We start from the raw sequence: 24,758 nt of genomic DNA, 5'->3' as shown, positions 1-24,758 counted from the left end.
ACATCAACGCTCGGGGTGTATTGGGAGTGTAGTTCTTTTTATTTATTTATTTCAGGGGTTTTATGCAAGTCCCCAACAATTGAAGACTCAATTTTTCCGTTGTCTGATTTTGGTATAATAACAAAAAAGAACCTATAATTGTGCAAGGGAGGGGGAGGAGGTAATGCCTTGGAGGATAGAGGGAGTGGCGATATACAGAGTTGAAGCACAACTAAGATTTCTATTTAGAAACTGGGTTTATTTGCAGTTCCTTCGCGTTACATATACAAATGCTATGAGTCAAAGATGTTAGCGGACACCGTGCGGTAATTATTTTGCCGTTGGACATCCGTAGGATCGACAAGAAATTAAGGACAAAGGTCACAGTTGAAAAGAATCATTTAAAAAAAAAGGTTATTCTTTGTATGCTTTGCAGGATGGAATTATATATATATATATATATATATATATATATATATATGTGTGTGTGTGTGTGTGTGTGTGTACATATATATATATATATATATATATATATATATATATATATACTAGCAAAAGTACCCGTCGTTGACTGGGTTCAAAAACAGCCTACAGAAAATAGACCCACATTTATGAAAGTATGATAGGTTATGAAAAGGAAGGGTTGTAAAGAGATAGCTTCGAATTTGGGGGTACCAAAACCAAAGCAAAATATGATGAAAGTAAAACTAAAATAGATAAACACCATAATTTATTATACCATACCTGTTTACACTGAAACACTTATCACAATATTCTGTGGATCTATATTAAAAAACCTTATTAAACTTTGTGACATGTTTCCATTTTATGGAGGTCAGGCGTGAATGAACACCCCATAATTTTATTATACCATATTTCTTCAAACTGAAACATAATTATCAAAGTATACTTATGCAGATAGATATGAAAAGTCTTTATTAAAGTTTGTGCCTATTTCCATTCTATGGAGGCCAGGCGCGAACGCAGACCCCACAATTTTATTATACTACCCCTATTTAAGTTAAAACATACTTCTAGAAGTGTAAGCCATGTTTAGTTTCAGAACAGTTTCCGATGGTTCATTGTTCTAAACAAGTCTTGAGAGGTGACTGGTTTGCAGTAGACAGAACAGTTTCCGATGGTTCGTTGTTCTAAACAAGTCTTGAGACGGAAAAAAACATGCGAAATAGCTACAGAAAAGGTTTAATATTTATGGAGCAATTCTGGTTTCTGATTGGTTGGTAGCAGAACTTGAATTAATTCGATTCGTCAGTTCCTAGCAGCATCGTTTATAAATAGAATCACCCGACTGTGTGGGATCATACCCCATTATACGTCCAAAATATTGCAATATCAAAGTATTCTTATGTACATCTATATCAAAAACAATTGTAAATGTTTTTTTTAATTTTTTAATTTTTTATTTCCATACTTTGTGGAACAGGCGCGAACGCAGACCCCACAATTTTAATGAACCACCGTTCTGCCAGATCAAACATAACTATTCCTGTGTCTCGATGCATCTTCTATCATTATATGTAATCAGTTTTATAAAAATAGTCAACCGTATATGAACCTATTCGTGACCACACACACGCACACACACACACACACACACACACACACACACACACATTCAGCTTTATATTATAGATGTATGTAAGTATATATACTTACACACACGTGTAAGTATATATATATATATATATATATATACACACACACATACGTAAGTATATATATATATGTATATGTAAGTATACATATAGACATTCACACTGAAAATGAGTGGTCTCAGCAAAGACAACAAATGCAGGTTCTGCCACACAGAAGTAGAGAGTGTGAGCCACCTGATTTCTAGCTGTAAGGTTCTGCTAGGGGACGGCTACTATACAATGCGACACAATGAAGTATATGCAAATATCTCCACTGGACGATCTGCAATAAGTTAAATATCGAATGCAGTAAGAAGTCATGGGAACATATACCCGAAAGAACAGTCGGAAACAAGTCATATACCATCCACTATGACTATGCAATCCCTACAGCCACATACCTAGAAAACGGAGCTATAAAACCCGACATTGTAATATGGGACAAGAAGGAGAAGGAAGCAACCTTGGTGGAAGTTAGTGTCCCGAATGATGCTGGGTTAAACAGAGCTGAGAGGGAAAAGATTACTAAATACCAGGGTCTTATGTATGACATGAAAAGAAACTGGAACCTTAAGAAGATCTCTATCATTCCAGTAATTATAGGAGCAACCGGACTTATGAAAAAGAATTTTACAAACTATCTTACAAATATACCAGGTAAACCAAGTGCAAAGGAGATTCAAACAATTGCACTTAAAGGGACGGTTAGAATCTTAAAAAGATCTCTCGGTTGGAGTGTCTAAAATAGCAGGTGTATGTTTGGCATCTGGTAGGATGCCCCATCCCTGGCTTAAACAAAATGATAAGAAAAATGAAAAAATAAAGAAACTCTATGCAGGATCCGAGAAACAATTTGTCTCTCTGATCGACATTGTTAAAAGTTATACAGAGGACATCTGCATGGAGTTTGGATTCAGCAAATGCACTAAGTGCACCATAAGGAAGGGAAGAAAGACAGCATCAGAACATCTTAATCTTGACAATGGCTCTATTGAAGACCTTGAAGAAGATGCTGTCTATAAATACCTGGGAGTAGAGGAGAATGAGACACTTGAACATGGAAAGATGAGAGAAAAAGTGCAGGGAGAATATTTCAAGTGACTTTAAAAAATTCTCATCAGAACTATCACCAAAAAACAAAATTACTGCCATCAATCAATTGGCAATACCCGTTGTCTCTTATGGATTTAGCATAATCAATTGGCCACAAAACTGCATCAATAACCTTGACGTAAAAACTCAGAAAATGCTGGTCCTTCATAAACTCATGTACAAACATCAGTGCACGGACAGGCTGTACTTACCACGGAAAGAAGGTTGTTTAGGCCTCACTGAAATAAACCACGCATACCAAGCTTCAATGGTAAGCATAGGCTAATATATCAAATGTTCTTCTGACCCAAAAATAAAAATGGTGAATATATATATATACTAGCAGAAGTACCTATTATTCACTGGGTTCAAAAAAGACTTCAAAAATGCACTTTGATTTATGAAAGTATGATAGGTTATGAAAAAGAGGTGCATGTGTAAACAGATAGCTTCAAATTTTTGTGGTATCAAAACTAAAGCAAAATATGATGAAAGGAAAAGTAAAATTTCGTGGAAATATATATATGTTTGCCCCAGCAGGCGTCAACTACAAAGCTCGGTGAAAATTTCAGTGGTAACACACTGGACACCACAATAGAAGAATTTGACAACCCAGCAACCCTAATCGGCCGAAAGAAGAGAAAGGAGTATACAAAAAGGGAACTGAAGACAAGACTAGAAGGATGGCAACAACATAAAAGAGCAGGCAGGTTCATGGAAGAACTGAACCAGAGCTACATTGACAAGGAGGCTCCACTGCAATGGCTTAAAAGTGACAAATTTCCATTTGATGAAGAACGATTAATTATAGCTGCACAAGACCAAGGCTTACTCACAAATGGATTTAAGAAAATGGCTGGTCGACAAAAAACAGACCAATGCAGATTCTGCCACTCAGCTGTTGAAAGCCTAATGTCTGGATACAAGATCCTTCTAGCCGATGGTCATTACACTGCCTGCCACAAGAAAGTATGTAGATACTTACATTGGAAGATCTGTGGAGAGATGCAACTAGATAGGTCGTCGAACATCTGGGAACATGAACCACCACCGATAACATCAAATGGAAAAGTGACATTGTTCTACGACAAAGACAAACAGGCAGGCAGATACATAAAAGACAAGGCCATCAAGCCAGATATAGTAATATGGAACAAGCCCGAAAGGACTGCACTCATTATCGACGTCATAGTTCCAAACGACTTTGGCCTTAATAGAGCAGAGCAAGAAAAGATAACAAAATATCAGGACCTAAAAAATGATCTAAAAGCAACATGGTCTCTGAAAGAAATAAACATCATACCAGTTGTGACAGGAGCAACTGGCCTAATAAAAAAGAACCTTCAGAAATACTTAGAAGCAATCCCTGGAAAACCAAGCTGTAAGGAAATACAGATGGTATTTATTTGCTCCCCCACCGAGCAAATTAGGCACAAGGCCGATTTTTAATGTGAGGAGTGAAGGGAGGGGGAAGGGAAAAAGGGGACCAGCTCTCGAGAGGTGGGAAATGGGAGCTGGTTAAAGGTCAGGCATGTGGGGTTGCCCCCACATCTGGTCTTTGCTAGTCATAGCTAGTCATAGCTTGCAGCATCTGCCGGAACAGATGGTATTTATTTGCTCCCCCACCGAGCAAATAAGGCACAAGGCCGATTTTTAATGTGAGGAGTGAAGGGGAAATGGGGACCAACTCCCCGGGGAGTAGGGGAGATGGATAGTGACAATTGGTATGAAGGGTTGCCCCTACATTGACCAAGGTCTTATATGTGGGGTCGCCCCCACATATGGTCTTTGCTTGCAGTATCTGCCGGAACAGATGGTATTTATTTGCTCCCCCACTGAGCAAATTAGGCACAAGGCCGTTTTTAATGTGAGGTAAAAACCAGCTCCCCTAAAAGTAGGCAAAAAGGGGGCACTCTGGTTACCAAAAATAATAATTGTCCCAGTATAGAGGGTTTCCCCTCCATTGACTGGTACAAATTATCTTAAGTGCAGTATCTGCCGGAACAGATGGTATTTATTTGCTCCCCCACCGAGCAAATTAGGCACAAGGCCAATTTTTAATGTGAGGAGTGAAGGGAGGGGGAAGGGAAAAAGGGGACCAGCTCCCGAGAGGTGGGAAATGGGAGCTGGTTAAAGGTCAGGCATGTGGGGTTGCCCCCACATCTGGTCTTTGCTAGTCATAGCTAGTCATAGCTAGTCATAGCTTGCAGTATCTGCCGGAACAGATGGTATTTATTTGCTCCCCCACTGAGCAAATTAGGCACAAGGCCGTTTTTAATGTGAGGTAAAAACCAGCTCCCCTAAAAGTAGGCAAAAAGGGGGCACTCTGGTTGCCAAAAATAATAATTGTCCCAGTATAGAGGGTTCCCCCTCCATTGACTGGTACAAACCATCTTAAGTGCAGCATCTGCCGGAACAGATGGTATTTATTTGCTCCCCCACTGAGCAAATTAGGCACAAGGCCGTTTTTAATGTGAGGTAAAAACCAGCTCCCCTAAAAGGGGTCACTCTGGTTACCAAAAATAATAATTGTCCCAATATAGAGGGTTTCCCCTCCATTGACTGGTACAAATTATCTTAAGTGCAGTATCTGCCGGAACAGATGGTATTTATTTGCTCCCCCACTGAGCAAATTAGGCACAAGGCCGTTTTTAATGTGAGGTAAAAACCAGCTCCCCTAAAAGGGGTCACTCTGGTTACCAAAAATAATAATTGTCCCAGTATAGAGGGTTTTTATTTAAATGCTGCCCACATCAGCATTATGTGGCACAAGGCCGGAAAGTGGGAACCCCGCAGGCTCCCCTAAAGGAGGGGCACTCCTGCAATTTTAAAAATTGCCTGAGTAACCCCGTCGGCATTCCCCGGTCGGGGCGCCTCAGGCAGCAAGCAATAAACTTGCCCCACCGGAAAGCCCGGTGGCAAGGCCTGGGAGGGTGGACCTCCTAGGTATTACCCAGGCGGTTTCCAGTATAGAGGGTTTCCCCTCCATTGACTGGTACAAATTATCTTAAGTGCAGTATCTGCCGGAACAGATGGTGTTTATTTGCTCCCCCACTGAGCAAATTAGGCACAAGGCCGTTTTTAATGTGAGGTAAAACCAGCTCCCCTAAAAGGGGTCACTCTGGTTACCAAAAATAAGAATTGTCCCAGTATAGAGGGTTTCCCCTCCATTGACTGGTACAAATTATCTTAAGTGCAGCATCTGCCGGAACAGATGGTGTTTATTTGCTCCCCCACTGAGCAAATTAGGCACAAGGCCGTTTTTAATGTGAGGTAAAAACCAGCTCCCCTAAAAGGGGTCACTCTGGTTACCAAAAATAATAATTGTCCCAGTATAGAGGGTTTCCCCTCTATTGACTGGTACAAATTATCTTAAGTGTAGTATCTGCCGGAACAGATGGTATTTATTTGCTCCCCCACTGAGCAAATTAGGCACAAGGCCGTTTTTAATGTGAGGTAAAACCCAGCTCCCCTAAAAGGGGTCACTCTGGTTACCAAAAATAATAATTGTCCCAGTATAGAGGGTTTCCCCTCCATTGACTGGTACAAATTATCTTAAGTGCAGTATCTGCCGGAACAGATGGTATTTATTTGCTCCCCCACTGAGCAAATTAGGCACAAGGCCGTTTTTAATGTGAGGTAAAAACCAGCTCCCCTAAAAGGGGTCACTCTGGTTACCAAAAATAATAATTGTCCCAGTATAGAGGGTTTCCCCTCCATTGACTGGTACAAATTATCTTAAGTGCAGCATCTGCCGGAACAGATGGTGTTTATTTGCTCCCCCACTGAGCAAATTAGGCACAAGGCCGTTTTTAATGTGAGGTAAAAACCAGCTCCCCTTAAAGTAGGCAAAAAGGGGGGCACTCTGGTTACCAAAAATAATAATTGTCCCAGTATAGAGGGTTCCCCTCCATTGACTGGTACAAATTATCTTAAGTGCAGTATCTGCCGGAACAGATACTACACTTTGATCCCGGCCCGAAGGCCGAGTATTTTTAACTGTAAGGAAATACAGATAGCAGCCATAAAGGGAACAGTGTCTATTCTTAAAAGAGCCCTCGGATATAAATTTAAACTGTAATAGAATCAAGTGTTAGCCCCAGGAAGGAGCCCCTTGATCTCTTCAAACTAACAAAAGTAAAATAAAAAAAAAAAAAGAAGACTGGAGGATCGGTCGAAAATATGTGCTTGTGAAAGAAACATTTTCGTTTTTTTTTAAAGACATATATATATGTATGTGTCTGTGTGTGATGAGAATAATGGAAATACTATTTCGACGAAATCAAGAAATAAAAAGGAACAAACCGAGTTATGCGTTCATCAACATTTCATCTTTATTTCATCCAGAGGAAGTCTTGAAATAAAGACAAAACATTCATGAACACATAACTCGGTTTGTTCCTTTTTATTTCTCTCTCTCTCTCTCTCTCTCTATATATATATATATATATATATATATATATAGTTTCGTATCAAAAGCTTCGGAAATGTTGGCAATGCTGAGCCGCACGTACTGTAAAACTTTCGTACAGTTCCATGCAATGTAAACAACTTTCCATCGTAATTGCTGAATCCACGGTATTTGAGGTGCGTAAAATTATTAATAAGGCAGTTTGTTTCGTCAATAAAATGGGTCGTAAAAGTGGATTGAGTAGTTCTAAAAAGAGCACTATTACAGAACAGCGAGCAAAAGTTAAAACTACCCTCGAAATATCGAAAATGATAGGAAGGTACCATCAAACTGTGTAGAACTTTGTCAAGGACCTTACAAAGGTACGTAAGAGAGCTGATAAAGGTAAATCTAGAGTTGTTTCATGTCGTTCTCTACTCTAAATTAAACATGAAGTTGTTAAGAAACCTAGGCAGACAAGTCAAGAAGTCTTTGACCAAGCCGGATTAAAGAATGACTCAAAAAGTGCTCAATGTCGCCTTCTGAAATAAGTGGCAAAGTCTGTTAAGCATGTGACAAAGCCTCCATTAAAACAACATCACATACAAAACTGATAGAAATGGGCAGAGGACAACATGAAAACGGATTTTTCCAAAGTTTTGTTTGCGGATGAAGGGTGTGTCACTCTTGATGACTCAGATGGCTGGAGCAAGGGATGCGTCCTAGATGGACGATATCGTCATCAGTGTTTAAGGCGCCAACAAGGTGGTGGTGGGATAATGATTTGGGCTGGGATTATCGGAGGTACTTTAGTTGGTCCAGGAAGGAACTCTTTGAACCATAGCTGAAGAAGCAAAGGTTGACGTTCAGAGAACCATTATTTTTATGCAGGATAATACTCCCTCATATGCAGCAAACAAAAGCAAAGAGTATTTGCAACAACTGGGGTTCTCTGGGCGAAATAAAGGAGTCATGAATAATGTTTTGGACAGATCACAAAGATGCGTAACTGAAAATGGGCAACATTTAAAAGACATTATTTTCCATAATTATTTGAATTTTGCCTTTTCTTTTAAAAAAATATTCCCAATGTCTTAGTCAGATTGTGTTAAAATGACAGGAAGATATCATGAAAAAAAATAAGGAAACTATTTAAGTTCAAAACCCTTCACTGATTTTTTGGACACCCTGCATACATATATTTTTTACATAAGCGTCACCACTTATCAAGACCGATAGGCCACTCAAGGATAAGGGTTAAAGAGTGTACAGTAGTCAAAAGGACAATATAGTAATCGATAGTAATGGAAGTTCGGTAAATTTGTTAACTTAGGTGGAACGGCTCATCAGAAACTTGTTCACGTTGGACTTGAAGACAACCATATTATAGAAAGCTGGAAAGCAGGAAAACGGAAGACAATTCCACAGGCGTGCAGTTCTAAGAAAGAAGCTTTGATTATCGAATCTATGTTTAGGTTTAGGCACAGATAAAGAGTGGGAGGAATTATTGATAGTGTTTTCAGCTAGACGAGTGTTTCTTGTGAAAGTTTGGCGAGGGGGGACCATAGATTGAAGCTCAGTCGAACACTTTCCATGAAAATAACGATAAAGCAGAGACAAACTCGCAACATCTCTTCTGTGAGATAGAGGTTGCAGCGAAGAGAAAATGACATCTCCCACCAGGCCACGAAGTCTATTTTGAACCCTATCAAGGCAGGACAAGTCTTTTCTAGCAGCTCCTGCCCATATGTGGCAACAGTATTCCATCCTTGGACGTATCTGGCTCTTATATAGATAGAGAATTGCATCAGCAGTGAGATATCTACTGGATCGATAGAAGGATCCAACCATTTTTCCAGCTGCCTTGGCAACAGATTTGATGTACGTATTCCATTTAAGCTCAGGAGTAAAGGTCAAGCCCAGAAGCCTGTCAAAACTTGAGGCCTCCCCAAGACGAGAGCCATTCATTTTAATTGATGGCAGATGGGGATCAGAACGTTGATGATGTAAAGAAAGAAGCGTGGTTTTAGATACATTAAAAGTAACCAGCCACTCCTTTCCTCATTGTACAACGTGATCAAGATTAGAGGAGAGAGAATCGGAGAGAACTTGATCATTTACTGTCGTAGATGTGCTGCCATGGATGGTAGTGTCATCAGCAAAAATGTCTACGAATGATGTAAGGATGTGATTTGGAAGATCATTAATGTAGATCAGGAAAAGAGTTGGGCCCAGGATGGACTTTATACTGTGAGCTTCTGATTTTTGCCCATCAACTACTACTCTTATGAACCTATCAGAGAGAAATGATTTAATAATTGAGAAGACATTTCCAGCTATACCATAGCTGGAGATCTTGTGAAGTAAACCTTTATGCCATACCCTATCAAAGGCCTTTTAGGGGAAAATAAAATAATTTAAAACTGTAAATTGAAATTTACAAATAAACCTAGAAGGTGCTGCCCTTTTCTCTTCCCTGCAACTTCTTTCCCACAGAAAAGACATTGGGAGCCTGCCTCTGCCCTATCGTTATTTTCATGGCAAGTGCTCGACTGAACTCCAGTCCATGATTCTCCCTTGCCAAACTTTCACAAAAGACACTTGACTAGCTACAACCACTATAAACGATTTCCCCCACTCTCTATCTGTCTCCATACCCTTGAGCCCCTGGAGGGGCATAGGCCATCTACAACTTTGTAGATGCTTTTGCACGAGGAGTACTTTTTTCAGGGTGAGGGTGCTGGCCCCATGCCCAATCTTCCCAGAAGGTACATACAAGCCTGCCCTTCCCAAATGATCACCCATCTGGTACTGGCCAGGCTCAACATTGCTTAATTGGTGATCTGGCAAGAACTGGTGATTGTGCTGTACATAATCTCTGTCTGTGCCTAAATCTAAACAAATTCCATAAACAAAGCTTCTTTCCCAGAAACACTGTTCTGCTGGCCTGTTTCCCAATTGAATACAACATGGTAGCCTTCAAATCCAATGTAAACAAATTCTTGTTGAGCCGTCCCCATAAATAATCAAATTCTACCCAGTTTACACCATTAACGATTACTACACTAACACCTTACATTCATTAACCCTTATCCTCGAGTGGCCTTCGGGCCTTGATAACTGGTGCCTCCCAAATTAAAAAAAAAACATTAAAATCTAAAACTAATGTTATATTTATTGTTTATATGGATCCTAGAACATGGCATTTAACTCTCTTAACACCCCTTCCCTCCAAAAGTTCTGGTTGTATGACTTGTTGAACAAGACACACCTGAAGAAGGTATGGCCCGGAGGTTTTTTTGGTTAGTTTATAGATGGAGAAGGGGTGAAGGAAATGAGGCCATAGAGGTCACAACAAAGAATACATTTAATTGACAACGTTTGAAGTATGTAGAATCTTACTCCATGCAATTAAGGACAGACGAATATTGAAGGTTGAGAACCGGTTTTATTTATTAATGATAGTTTTAATTAGAAGAGGTAAAGTGTTCGTAGGATGTTTGTAGGTGTTTATGCATTGATAAGGAATGAACTTTTGTAGGCTTGTATAATTTAACAAAGAATGAATGTTCGTAAGCGTACTTTTATTTTCGGATGATGGGGGTGGTAAGTGGGTGGCCGGTCGTGCTACTGTCGGGGATATGTGTCCTGGCTTTTAACTTGGAAGCGGCGACTTCTTTCACCAACAGCTGACAGCACGGCGTCTTCGCCTCCTAAGTTTTTCTCCTTTTCTTTCTTGGGTTTGTGTGAATTAGGCATTGTTTAGAATTGAAGGCGTTTTGGCTCATAACATGAGAGCGTAGTCGGCTTCAGTTCACTGATGCCTTATTTCTTTTTCTTCTTCATCTCTTTAGGTCGGGTGGGAGAATCCGTCCGTGCGTTCACTGATGCAGCAGGGCGAATGTCCCCTCCCTCCTTTTTGGTCCCCTCATTTTATAGTGGCAAACCGGCTCCCAGTGACTGTGATATTTTAGGCCTTTATTTTAGGCGCGGAGCTCTGCCATTGGTTGATAATTCTTTTGTGGTTATCTTATTTTTTTCTTCCCAAGCGGAAGCGATGCATGGAGCCATGTGCAAAAGACGATTTTTCATTTTGTCTCTTATGCTGGAGACGTTAGCATCAGATTGGCTGCCAATTCTCATCATGTTCCCACAAAGGTCAGCGGTCATATTAGCCGAAACATTGTGAGAATAGCACCCAAGATGAGAATAGTTGTCAGAATAATTCAAATGTTTTATTAAAATCTAATATATAAAATATATATGTCTGTTTGTCTGTCTGTTTCCATATTTTCAAACTCTATCTCTGAAACTAAAAGTCGCAGAGCGGCGCGAGGAGCCTAAAATGATTGGGTTTTATAGGCTGTTCTGTTATGGGCCTTTATCTGGTCCAAATAGTTTTAAATGGGCCCAAAATAGGTCAAAATTGAAAAAATAAAAAATCGTTATACATTTTGTACATTAATCTTAGTTTATTTATAATTTTTAATCAGTTCATATGCGTGCCACGTTGACACAGTGGTAACGTCATCAGCTTTGAACGCTACAGTTTTGGTTTCGATTCTGAATGATGGCACCCAAATACTCTTTTTTTTTTGTTTTTTACTTTTGAAATCATGACTCTATAATAATTAGGGCTGTGACAACAGAATATTCTTTTCATTCTTTTGACTCTCTGGTATATACCCGACACAGTTAGACACACTTAATCAACCGAGAACCACATCCGTCGATATAAAAATTTATAAGATATTAATGGATATATATATATGTTAAAACAATGAAAAGAATATGCTGTTGTCACAGCCCTAATTATTATATATATATATATATGAAATCTGGACAAATTAAAATATCATATGTAAGCGTATTTTACATCTGAGCAAAGCCGGACGCCCCCCCCCCCACGCTAGGTTTAAATATTTATTTTTGTTGCTTGTATAGAATAATAACGAAAATCGAAAAATTATGTTATGTACTTGCCATGTCAAAATTAGCAACATATCCAAAAATAACGATTAAAAACTATTAAAACGAATTTCGTTACTATATCCACATTTCGTAATTTTAAATTACCACGTGACGTCATCTTTGGTCAGCCATGTTGGCTAATCAACTTAGGAAAGCCCATATAGCCGGATTTTTTTTTTTAATAATAAAATAATTAAGTGAATTTTTTTTTTGTAAACCTTTTCTTTGCTTTCCACCTTAACAATCAACTTTAAAATGATGACTTTTAAGGTTTTCGGATATGCTGAAAACGAATATCACATTTAATTTTTCCGCAAACAAGTAGTTTTCCGGATATTATGCAATCTAATTCCTTATATTATAAGTAGTGGCCATTGTTGTATGCGCAAGCGTGCACATATTTTTGGCATGTGTGTACGGATAATCTGGTAAATTGGTGTCTAATCGATAATAATCCGCTGAAAAATTAAAAAGAAAAAAGACAAATACATATATATATATATATATATATATATATATATATATATATATATATATATATATATATATATATAGGATGTGTCCACTACTGTTCCATTCAACAGGGATCCACCAAAGTGTGTTTTTCTCAATACAAAAGCAGCAGAAAAACAGTTTGGTATGAGAGCGCGTTGAAATCAGCCATTTTGAATTTGTTGAACCCGCCACGGGGATATAACTCCAATTAAAGCGCCGACACTCCCTCCCCATCTTTATTACTAACTTTTCTTCCTAAAAATCGAACCTTTTGCTCGGTATCATCACAAATTGTTTTTTCACTGTAAAAAAAAACTACTTGATGAAATTAAGTGAAAATATTTTTTCGGAGAACTTCGTTCCATAACGGATACGTACGATTTAAACTTTTTTTTCTATATTTTCATTTTTTTAATGTCTTGATTAAACTGTACAAGTACCAATAATATTAAACAAAAGCAAACAAACGAAAGTTTTATTCTTACGCAGAATTCCCCCCCCCCTCCCTCGGATCAACGGTATTTCTTTTTCTTTCTCTTTCTTTTTTTTTTTGCTAGACAAACTCACCGGAAGTTATTTTACAAGGGATAAGTGTTTCCATTTCACCGGTCAGATACAATTTGAATTTTCAAAGCGCGCTTCGCTTCTGCTTTCTTTTCCCGAATTTAAGTTCAAAATCGATTTAGAAGATTCGAAATAATATTTGTAAATCGATCAAAATGGGTTAAAGCCTGAAATTACCCTTTTTGTGTGTGCGTGGGGGGAAAAAATTCAATTTATAAAGAAAGAAGAAACGTATTTTTCTTTTACAGTCACATCGCAACGACAAAACAAAAACAAGTTGAAACAAGTATTTTCGTTTTTTTTTTTTTATATGATTTAAAGAAAATCTGTCTTTCCCGACGGACAAAAACGAATCAGTTTTTTTTTTTTTTAATGTTAATGAAAAAAAAATTTAAATTAAAAAAAAATTGTTAAATCCCCCCCAAAATGCAATATTTGGACGTTTATCGGAAAAATGAAGGGCGAATTTGGATCAGGAAGCCGACCCCTTCCATCGATGACGGGTAAGAAAAAAAGTAGAAAGATTTTAGGGGTTGTTTTACTATACACATATATTCGAAACAGTTGTTAAAAAACATATATAACAACAAAAAAAATGTTATCAAAGGCAAGATAAGTTACTTTTCTTCCTAACTGTATATATTTTTAAATGTTTTTATTTAATGTAACGCGAAAAACACACAGTGTTTACCGATATATTTGCAAATTAAAAATGGCGCCGGACTCTCTGTTGAACACGGTAAGTTTGGGAAAATGAGTTAAAAATTAAAAAAAAAACCATACAAAATACTGTTAAAAACTCACTCGCTCGCTCAATATATGTTACCGTGACAAGCTGACATATATACGGTGTTTTTTAACAGTATTTTGTATAGCTTTTTTTTTTTAATTTTTAACTCATTTTCCCAAACTTACCGTGTTCAACAGAGAGTCTGGCGCCATTTTTAATTTTCCAATACATCAGTAAACACGGTTTTTCGAGCTGATATATATATTAAAAAAATGTTACCAAAGGCAAGATCATTTACTCTACTACCTACCTGGATAAGTTTTGAATGATTTTACTCTGAAATGTTTATTCGATCCGAAAAACAAGTAGTGTCGAGCGTTACACGAGAAGGTAAAACTATACAAACACCGTGACAGCGAATTAACCCTAACCCTAACCCCTAACCCTAAACCTAACCCTAACCCTAAACCCTAACCCTAACCCTAACCCTAATCCTAACCCTAACCCTAACGCTGTCACGGTGTTTGTATAATAATACCCACGAGAACATATATATAACAAATAAACAAAATATATATAACAAATAAATGTTATTAAAGGCAAGATAAATAACTCTTCTGCCTACCTGGACTTATTTTTAAATGTTTATTAGGCTCGAAAAACAAGCAGTGTCGAGCGAAACACGGGAACAACAAAAATAAATGTTACTAAAGGCAAGATAAGTTACTCTTCTACCTACCTGGATGTTTTTTTGTTTTTACATACTTTAAATGTTTGTTCAGTTCGAAAAACAAGTAGTGTCGAGCTTTACACGAGAACAAAAAAAAAAAAAATCGCCTTGATATCTCCTTACATATTTGAAGTCTCAACAATGACCTAAAAATAAAAATGTATACAAAATATTCTTAGAAACCTACCCAATAAATGTTACCGTGACTGGATATGTTTTTAGTATTTTTATTTAATGTAACCTGTTTATTCAGCTTGAAAAACAGTTTTTACCGATGTATTGGAAAATTAAAAAGGGCGCCCGACTCTCTCTTTGACACGGTAAGTTTGGGAAAAGAAGTTAAAAAAAAAAAACTAGACAAAATACTGTAAATACTGTTAAAACCCACCGAATATATGTCAGCCAATGTCACGGTAACATATGTAAAGCGAGTTTTTAACAGTATTTTGTCTAGTTTTTTATTTTTACTTCTTTTCCCAAACTTACCGTGTCAAAGAGAGAGTCGGGCGCCATTTTTAATTTTCCAATACATCGGTAAACAGTGTATGTTTTTTGAGCGGAATAAACGTTACATTAAATAAGGTGCTAGTGCAATTTGACCTTTTTACACTCTTGCATGGACCATGGTTCCACACAAGAGCATAAAAAGGCCAAATTTGTCCTCAGAAAGGCCAATCTGGCAAGCAAAAATTTCAAAACAAGATGGTGGCCTTGATTGTTCTACATGTAGTCTAATAAAAAATGTTGAAAAAATAATAAAAATTTAAGGGTTTGTATTACTGTACACATAGATTCGAAAAAGTTGTCAAAAAAACAAATATATAACAAATAAATGTTATCAAAGCCAAGATAAGTTACTTTTCTACCAAACTGGATATATTTTTCGTGTTTTTATTCAATGTAACATGTTTATTCAGCTCGAAAAGCATACAGTGTTTACCGATGTATTGGAAAATTCAAAATGGCGCCCGACACTCTCTTTAACACGGTAAGTTCAGGAAAATATGTTATAAATAATAAACTAGACAAAATACTGTTAGAAATTCGCTCATTATATGTTACCGTGACATAAGTTGACATATATTCGGTGTTTTTTAAATAGTAACACCTTTTTCCAAACTTACCGTGTTAAAGAGAGTGTCGGGCGCCATTTTGAATTTTCAAATACATCTGTAAACACTGCATGTTTTTCGAGCTGAATAAACATGTTACATTGAATAAAAACAAAAAAAATTATATCCAGTTTGGTAGAAAAGTAACTTATCTTGCCTTTGATAATATTTATTTCTAATATATTTATTTTTTGACAACTTTTTCGAACCGATGTGTACAGTAATACAAACCCAAATTTAATTTTTTCAGATTTTATTTCAGCCTTGGGGCCTAATAATGTGTTTTATATAAAAAATAAATAATTTTTATAAATTTTTGTCTGTCAAATAATTTACGCCTCTGAAATACACATTTGCCAACTTGAGTCATTCTTAACATGGGGAGGCTGTTTTGTGACTATTCTGTACTTTCACCTAACAATTTAATAAAACAAAGAATGAGTGTCGACAAACCGATTTTTTTAAATATGTCATTTTAAGCAAAAAGAATATTATATCCTTAATTATCATGTCGAAAATAGTAATACATCCAAAAATTACGAAAATTCATTGAGTAGAACTGTAGTGAACTACTACTATGATGCTGCTATGGAACAACTCCTGTTGTGTATTTAGTAAAAAAAAGTCTATCGCTATAGACAACAAATATTGCAGCCATGAACAAGTAAACTAAAATATGCATTCTGAATTTTGTCCCTTGTGTGTGAACTCTTCATCGTCTACTTTATAACATCTAAAAAAAATTCAATTTTACACAATTTTCCAGAAACATTACTAACTAAATACTAACTAAATAAATAACTTTCTATTTGATGATAGTTTTTAAGTGGCATAAGAGATTCAAAGAAGGCAGGAAGTCTGTGAGGGATAATGAGAAGTGTGGGAGTAATAAGAAAGTCAGAACACCAGAGTTGATTGGCCAAATAAAGAATTTCATGGAGAAGGACCGCCGTGTGTCTATGGAGACAATAAGTGCACAGTTTGATGTCAATATGGGAACTGTATACATAATTATTCCCGAGGAACTGAAGTTAGATTAAGTGGCTTCACACCTTGTCTGGGTCGATATCCATAAACAAATACACTGTCATTCCAAATCTTTTTTGGTTTGCTTTTTGCCTCATTTATCATTCTTTAATGAATAAAAATAACCAAAATGATTGTTTTTTTTTAAATTTTACTTGTGCCATTTTTTTTAAATTTTGTTTATGCCATTTCTTTATTTTGTTTGTCTCATTTTTTATTTTATTTTGTTTGTCTCATTTCTTATTTTATTTTGTTTGTCTCATTTTTTATTTTATTTTGTTTGTCTCATTTCTTATTTTATTTTGTTTGTCTCATTTCTTATTTTGTTTGTGCCATTTCTTTATTTTGTTTGTCTCATTTCTTTGTCTCATTTTTTATTTTGTTTGTCTCATTTTTTATTTTATTTTGTTTGTCTCATTTCTTATTTTATTTTGTTTGTCTCATTTCTTATTTTATTTTGTTTGTCTCATTTCTTATTTTGTTTGTCTCATTTCTTATTTTGTTTGTGCCATTTCTTTGTTTGTGCCATTTCTTTATTTTGTTTGTCTCATTTCTTTGTTTGTGCCATTTCTGTATTTTGTTTGTCTCATTTCTGTATTTTGTTTGTCTCATTTCTGTATTTTGTTTGTGCCATTTCTGTATTTTGTTTGTCTCATTTCTGTATTTTGTTTGTGCCATTTCTTTATTTTGTTTGTGCCATTTCAGAATCATCGTTCGAGTGAGTCACAAAGTCTTAGAATCTAGCACATCGTTTCCGTCACGAAACATCCGTTTCCTCCATGCTGCTTTCGATAGAATTGGCGAAAGATTTATTGCCGGCGATCACCAAGGAAATATTTTCACTTTTAACATCAACCGCAATTGGTAAGTGTCTTTTTATTTATTTTATTTGTTTATTTTTTTTACAAAAGAAGTCACACTTATCAAGGCCTGAAGGCCACTCGAGTATAAGGGTTAATAAATGTAAGATGGTAGTGTAGTAATCGTTAATGGTGTCAATTGGGTAGAATTTGGATTATTTAAGGGGATGGTTTGACCAGAACTTGTTTACATTGAACTTGAAGGCTACTATACTGTAATCAGCAGGGAAGCAGGCCAGCGGGACAGTATTCCATAGGTGTGCAGTTCTAGGAGAAAAGCTTTGTTCATGGAATCTGCATTTAGATTTAGGCACAGATAGAGAGTGGAGGAAATTGTTGATAGTGGTTGTAGCTAGTCGACTGTTTTTTTGTGAAAGTTTAGCAAGGGGTAACCATAGATTGGAGCTCTAATTAATATATATCAGGGCTCTACATTGCGAGTGAAACAGTCGCATTTGCGAGGGATTTTTCAAAGTGGCGACTAGAAATAATGAAACGCTTATCTTTTGGCGATTGTATTCCTTTCATCGACAAGCTTCCAAAGTTCACTATTGAGTGAAAAATATCTTTTGAAATTTTTTTTAAATAAAACGAACAAAGTTAAATTATTTAAACAATAAAAGTTTAATAGAACAATATACTATTTTTTTTTTTTTTTATTAATGAAGGCTGTTTAAAAAAAAACATCTGAAGAAATTAAAATGTTTATATCTTCAAGTATCAACATAAAATTTGTTGTATATTTAGAATTACACTTATTAAAAAATACAGAAAAAACTTATGTACATAATTATTACAGAACGAAGATGCCATATTCCAAAAATCACCTGGGTTTGGCTAGTAACTTTCCTATTTGGCTAGTAAACGAAAATATTTAGTTGTCAAAGGTCAACTAACGATAAATGTGTCCATAGAGCCCTGTATATATATATTATCGTTTATTTATTGTGTACTGTATATATTATGTATTTATAATTAATGGTTACCGTATCGTGTTAAATTCTAGGTTTACCCTTATGAAGTAAATTATAAAAACTACACAATACTGTTGTACGGCACAATCACGTTGACACACTGGTTCTCGCTAGATCACCGAAGTTAAGCAACGTTGAGGCTGGCCAGTACCAGATGGCTGACCATTTGGGAAGGCTAGGCGTTGTATGTACCTTCTGAGAAGGTTGAGCGTGGGGCCAGCACCCTCACCCTGTAAAAAAAGAACTCCTCGCTACAAAAACATCTACAAAGTTGTAGATGGCTTATGCCCCCTCCAGGGGCTCAAGGGCTATGGATGGACACAATATTGTCTTATGGTTCAATTCTTTTATTATTTCTATGAAAATACAAACATAAAAAAAACAACTATATAAATCCTTGAAGCAATAAACTCTAAAAATCTCTATAGATAAATATGGAAAGCATTTTAAATGTGTTTTTTTTTTTTTTTTTTTTTTTTTTTTTTCCCCAGGATGACTTTGGTGAAGAAAACCAAAGTTCCACCAACGGCAATTGCGTACACGTTACGAAAGAAAAGTGAATTCCTCGTGGCTTTGGCGGATTATTCGCTTTGTTGTTACGACACAGGTGAGTAGAAATTACCCCCTCCCCCATTCCACCATTCTAATTTTGGTTCATCTTTGTTATAATAACGAAAATTGAAATATTGAATGTGAAATAAGACCAATGCTATCTACTTAATTTTCATGCCACAGTAATGAACACATCCAAAAATTACCTGCCGCTACCAGATTAAGCTGTCTGAAGATATTGGTTTCCTGAGACGAAATGCACCTAACATTGATGCTTTCTGTTTTTCTACTTCCTTTTGCAAAACTTAATTATGTTCTGCAAAAAACAAAAACAAAAACCCATCTTTTCCCTCCTTCTTTTCCTTCTTCCCCTTTCTCTTTCTATCCCCCCCCACACACTTCCTGACTGGTTTCCTAACTTAAAATGTACCAAACATTAATACTGTAACCCTTTTCCCTCTCCCATTGCTAAACTCATTCATGTTCTGCAGGGCAGGGAACAAAAACAATAAAATCCACTATAAAACAACCAAACCAAATACTACAAACTAGCGATTGAAGATACAAAGAGTTTGAAAAATAAAAACCTTCTACAAAATAACTGGATGCAACATGAATACTATTTCCAAAATAACTGGATTCGGCATTAAATAACCCAAAAAGGGTTGATATTCCATAAAACAGAACAACCAAACTGAAAATTATGAAAAGCGATAAGTTAGAAAATTAATTATTAATGAAAACAGTTTTTGAAGACAACTAGTGAAAATGAAGTTTTGCTAGATTGGACAAAGATTTTCAGTTTTCAAAAAATACTTAACTCTCTTTGTAACTAATTTATTTATTGCGGACTATTATTCTCATCTGTTTATAGTTGCTGTTTCACGACGTTTCGGCCAACTATTCCTCTGGCCTTCGTCAGGTGTTAACTGCGACGGGGTAGGAACTCCGAATCTCCTAACTTACCACCCGACGAAGTCCAGAGGAATAGTTGGCCGAAACGTTGTAAAACAACAACTAATAAAGATGAGGATAATAGTCCACAATAAATAAATTAATAAATAATATTCATCTCAATAATGAATTCTTATTAAATAATATCATTCGGTACGGACCTGACCATGGAATATAAGATAATAAAATAAACCTGGATTTATAACACCAAGAAATCCAACCTTGATCACCCTTCGGGGCCCGTGGCGCAGTGGATAGAGACGTTGAATCTCTACGGTTCAGGGTGAGAATTATCTGAAGATAGCGGTTTCAAACCTACCTAAAGCTGGTCAAAGGCTTACTTGGCCAAAAACGTGGTGAGGCAACAACTATAGAATGCTGTAATTGCTAAGGATGCAGTTAAAAGATTCAGTGTTCCTATTCCGTCATCTGACGAAGTCCAGAGGAATAGTTGTCTGAAACGTTGCGAAACAACAACTAATAAAGATGAGAATAATAGTCCACAATAAATAAATTGATATAAATAATACTCATCTCAATAATGAATTCCAATTGAATAAATATATTTGTGATAAATTTCAAACAAGTAAAATATTTATTTCCCTAATTTTACATTGTGATTCGGCTTTCAAGCGCGTTTGATGCGTATTTTATTTTATTCAAATTAAAACAACGTTTCTATATGAACTCTCATCCTTGACGTTATTCTCGCATTGCCTACGCACAGTTCAAACATTTCAAAATACAACCGCTAGATACAACACGCGGCTCTTTACAAACAGACTTCTTTCTCCAACTTTACAACACGGCAAGGAAAAAAAAAGGGTGGGGAAAAAACAAAGAAACAAAACAACACTCTGAAGATGGAGTATACCTCTGAAATATATTTGTGATAAATTTCAAACAAGTAAAATATTTGTTTATTTTCCGAATATTACATTGTGATTCGGCTTTCAAGCGCACTCGATGCATATTTTATTTTATTCAAATTAAATCAACGTTTCTATTGAACGCTCATTCTTGAATATATATCCCTTTGTAATGTTGTCGTTACATCCAAACATGACGAAATAAATAAATAAAACTCTGGGTCGGCATTTTTTTCTTTTTTAACAAATGTTTTTATTACCGTTATTTTTCTATCTCGACACCACTTAAAAGTCTCCTGCCATCGTCCATCTCGTCTGGTGTACACTCACCTTCTTCCTCCGACCACATGCCAGCAACAGCCAGCCCATTCTTGTCTTCAACTTTACACGTCCATTTTCTTCAATGTCGACTTTCTGTAATGTTTTTTTTTTTCTTACTAAGGAGTCACCATTTATCAAGGCCGAGAGGCCACTCGAGGATAACGGTTAATGAGTGTACAGCGGTCAAGGGGAACATGTCAGTCATCGTTAGTAGTGGAAATTTGGTAAATTGGATTACTTAAGGCGATGGCTAATCAAGAACTTGTTCACATTGGACTTGAAGACAACCATATTGTAGTCAGTTGGAAAGCAGAAAAATGGAACAGAGTTCCACAGGCATGCAGTTCTAAGAAAGAAGCTTTGCTCATGGAATCTACATTTAGGTTTAGGCACAGATAAAGAGTGGGGGAAATTATTAATAGTGGTTTCAGCTAGACAAGTGTTTTTCGTGGGGGACCATAGATTGGAGGTCAGACGAGCACTTGCCATGGAAATAACAATAAAGCAGAGACAGGCTCACGGCATCTCTTCTGTGGAAAAGAGGTTCCAGGGAAGAGAAAAGGGCATCCCCCCCTACACACACACACTCACACACGCACTAGGCTCCGAAGTCTAGGCGTTCCCATTTCTTTCTTCCTCTCGACTGTCGACCCCGTCAAAGTGCCAAACAAATAAAAGAAATACTTTGAACTTATATTTTTGTTGAGAGACACTTTTATTTCCTGTCTGTGTTTTCCATTATATACATAACAAGTTTTTGACTGAGTTGTCACCGGCTAGCAGTAAATTAATTGTTGTCTGCTTTCTTCTACCTGCTGCTCCTGCTGTCACATCTCTCCCCCTCCACTCTCTCTGTCTTACTGCTCCTACTGCTGTCTCTGCGTGACATCACCTGTCCTGCTACCTCCTACTGCTCCTCTCTCTATTTCACTGCAGCGACTGCTGTCAACGCAACATCGCGGCAGCACATTATGGTGTATTTTTTTTCAGTTTTTCTTTTTTCTTTTTGCGCATGCTTCCTAATTTGCATATTTTTCAGCTACTTCTGCTGCTAATCTTTTCGCAAGGCAGCTATCCTTTGCTGCTGCTGCTGATATATTCCCACACACTCCTATGTATTATGTTACACCTTTTGTTATGATTCAAGCTCTCAGGTTTATTTTTCTGCAAAATTCAATTTTCAGTAATACATTTAAAGTTTAAATATATAGATTTTAGTTTTACCTGCAGTTTTAAATTAAGAAATTAATTTTATCATTTGATCATTAGTACTAGCAATAGAAAATTCAGTTTTAAAGGTGCTTCTACACAATTCCTGCTGTAGCTGTTCATTTGAATCTGAAATCATAAAAATTGGTCAGTCATCTCATAAGATGTATAGCAATAACATACTGAATTTTCAAGTCTATGACAATTCTAAATGCCGGTACAAAAAAGTCTGAAAACTTATTGAAGGCGCCTCGTACAAATATTTTATTTCTTCCGGCCAGGTGTGTGTCTGTCAAGTACATTTTAATCCTGCCAGCTAACATTTCCATTGCACCGTTACATTAAATTTTTGGGTTGAAGTTTATTTAATTTCTTTCTGTTTCTTTTTCCAGAAACAAAAGATGTTGTTGCAGAAATGAAAGGTCACCAGACAGCCATCAACCGCATCTCAGTCCATACTAGTGGACGATACGGCCTGACATCTTCCATCGATGAGGCCATACTTTGGGACCTTGAAAAATTTGAACGTTTAAAAAAGCTGAACATTAATGAAAATATCGACATAACAGAGGTAGGAGCACACTATTTTATTGTGATAATGTCTTTTTTTTTTTATTACATTTTCACGCCAAAGAAGGCACAGTGCCACTTTGATGTATGGGGCTACTATCAGGGACATAAGTTGCAGGGATACTATGTAGGGAGTTGAGCAGCAAGATGTCTATTCACATTAATTACACTTGAATTTCTGCATGTCAGTACAGTTGGAGAAGCAGGAACCCAGAAGGAAATTCCAAAGTCTAGCAGTTCTGGGGAAGAAACTATTAGAGTCAAAGGCTTTCTTACATCTAGGGATTTCTACTGTGAAGGGGTGGGATTTAGCTGCTTGTCGGGTTTGTAAGGGGTATGTATGTAAGGATTTCTACTGTGTAGGAGTGGGACTTTGCTGCTAGTTGGGTTTGTCGGTAGTATTTATGTTGATGGGGTACAAGGGCTTGTAGTTTGTCGGAGCATCCACCATTAAAATACTTGTAAAATAGGCAGAGGGATGCAGTATTTTGTCAAAGGGACAGAGATTGAAGCTTAGATGACAGGTCACCTGTTGAGTTGAACAGGAAAAACTAAGTTTGCAAAGCACGTTAAATATAAAAAGTAAAGAAAAAAATTAAACAAGGCGCAGATCTTTACTACTGACTTTTCTTTCTCCAACTTTACAGCATGGCAAGAAAGAAGAAGAAAAACAAACAAGATATTGAGGACTAGCGAGGCGTACCCGGCGTTGCCCGGGTGTTTGGAGGTGTGTGTGGTTTTGGGTAAATCAAAACTCCAGGGGGTAGTTAAAATAAGAAAAGTTTTGGTAGGTAAGTATGAGGATCGAACCCGAACCCTTAAATGTAAATTAAAGTGTGAAAAAAAAAGAGTGCGACGGTTTTAACCATTGGACCACTGCAAGATGCTAGCGGAAAGACATTTGAATTTATTTAATTACTTGGATTTGGCAGGTGCACGTTTTAATGACTTAATGAGGTCAACTTTTGACTGCGGGGTGGCATTTCATTTAGTGCGGGAATGCTTCTTTTTTTTTTCCCCCCAAGAGGTTGGGGGGTAGGGGGAAACATTATAGGAAAAGGCCTAATCTACATGCGGCGAGCGAAAACTGTTGCATATTTATCTTCCCGAAGTCGAGCAAATTAAATAGACAGGCGAGCTCCGTTGTTAACTGTGAGATATTACGATTTACATGTGATATAAAAAGTTTTAAAAAGTTGTTAGGCGACCGACCGCTTCTCTGAAAAAAGCCTTTCTTGTCTTGGACACACACAAAAAGCGAACATACATTTTCGCTTTTACATATATAGACTAGCGAGGGGTACCCGGCGTTGCCCGGGTGTTTGGAGGTGTGTGTGGAAACTCCGGGTGGTGGGTGGGGAGGGGGGGGTTAAAAAATGTTTTGGTAGGTAAGTATGAGGATCGAACCTGGAACGTTGAGGCAAAGTTGTAAATTGAAGTTTGAAAAAGAAAAGTGCAACGTTAACCATTGCCCCACCGCGAGATGCTAACGGAAACACGTTTTAATTTATTTAATTACTTGGATTTGGCAGGTGCCCGTTTTAATGAGTTAATGAGGTCAAGCTTGACTGCGGGATAGTATTTCATTTACTGCTGAACACTTATTTTTTCCCCAAGATCTTATAGGAAAAAGACTAACCCACATGCGAGGAGCGACAAATGTTGAATATTTATCTTCCTGAAAAAAAAAGAGTGCGACGGTTTT

At 36.8% G+C, this 24,758-nt stretch overlaps 1 protein-coding gene across 1 annotated transcript in view; it reads left to right on the top strand.

The window, feature by feature from the left end:
- Nucleotides 1–13,158: 13,158 nt before the first annotated feature.
- Nucleotides 13,159–24,758, top strand: part of LOC145268832 (TBC1 domain family member 31-like) — an 87,765-nt gene continuing 76,165 nt past the window's right edge. Inside the window, exons 1-4 of the mRNA XM_080124491.1 lie at nucleotides 13,159–13,649; nucleotides 17,450–17,608; nucleotides 19,070–19,185; nucleotides 22,876–23,054. Of these exons, the coding sequence (XP_079980617.1) occupies nucleotides 13,573–13,649; nucleotides 17,450–17,608; nucleotides 19,070–19,185; nucleotides 22,876–23,054 (531 nt within the window). The 5' untranslated portion in view covers nucleotides 13,159–13,572. The remainder of the gene's footprint in view (nucleotides 13,650–17,449; nucleotides 17,609–19,069; nucleotides 19,186–22,875; nucleotides 23,055–24,758) is intronic.

The sequence above is a fragment of the Euprymna scolopes genome, chromosome 44, assembly GCF_053919585.1.
Source record: "Euprymna scolopes isolate OS-2025 chromosome 44, ASM5391958v1, whole genome shotgun sequence".
Classification (NCBI taxonomy): Eukaryota; Metazoa; Mollusca; class Cephalopoda; order Sepiida; family Sepiolidae; genus Euprymna; species Euprymna scolopes.
Note: the sequence above shows the minus strand (reverse complement) of the source record. Positions and strands in the feature narration are given on the sequence as shown.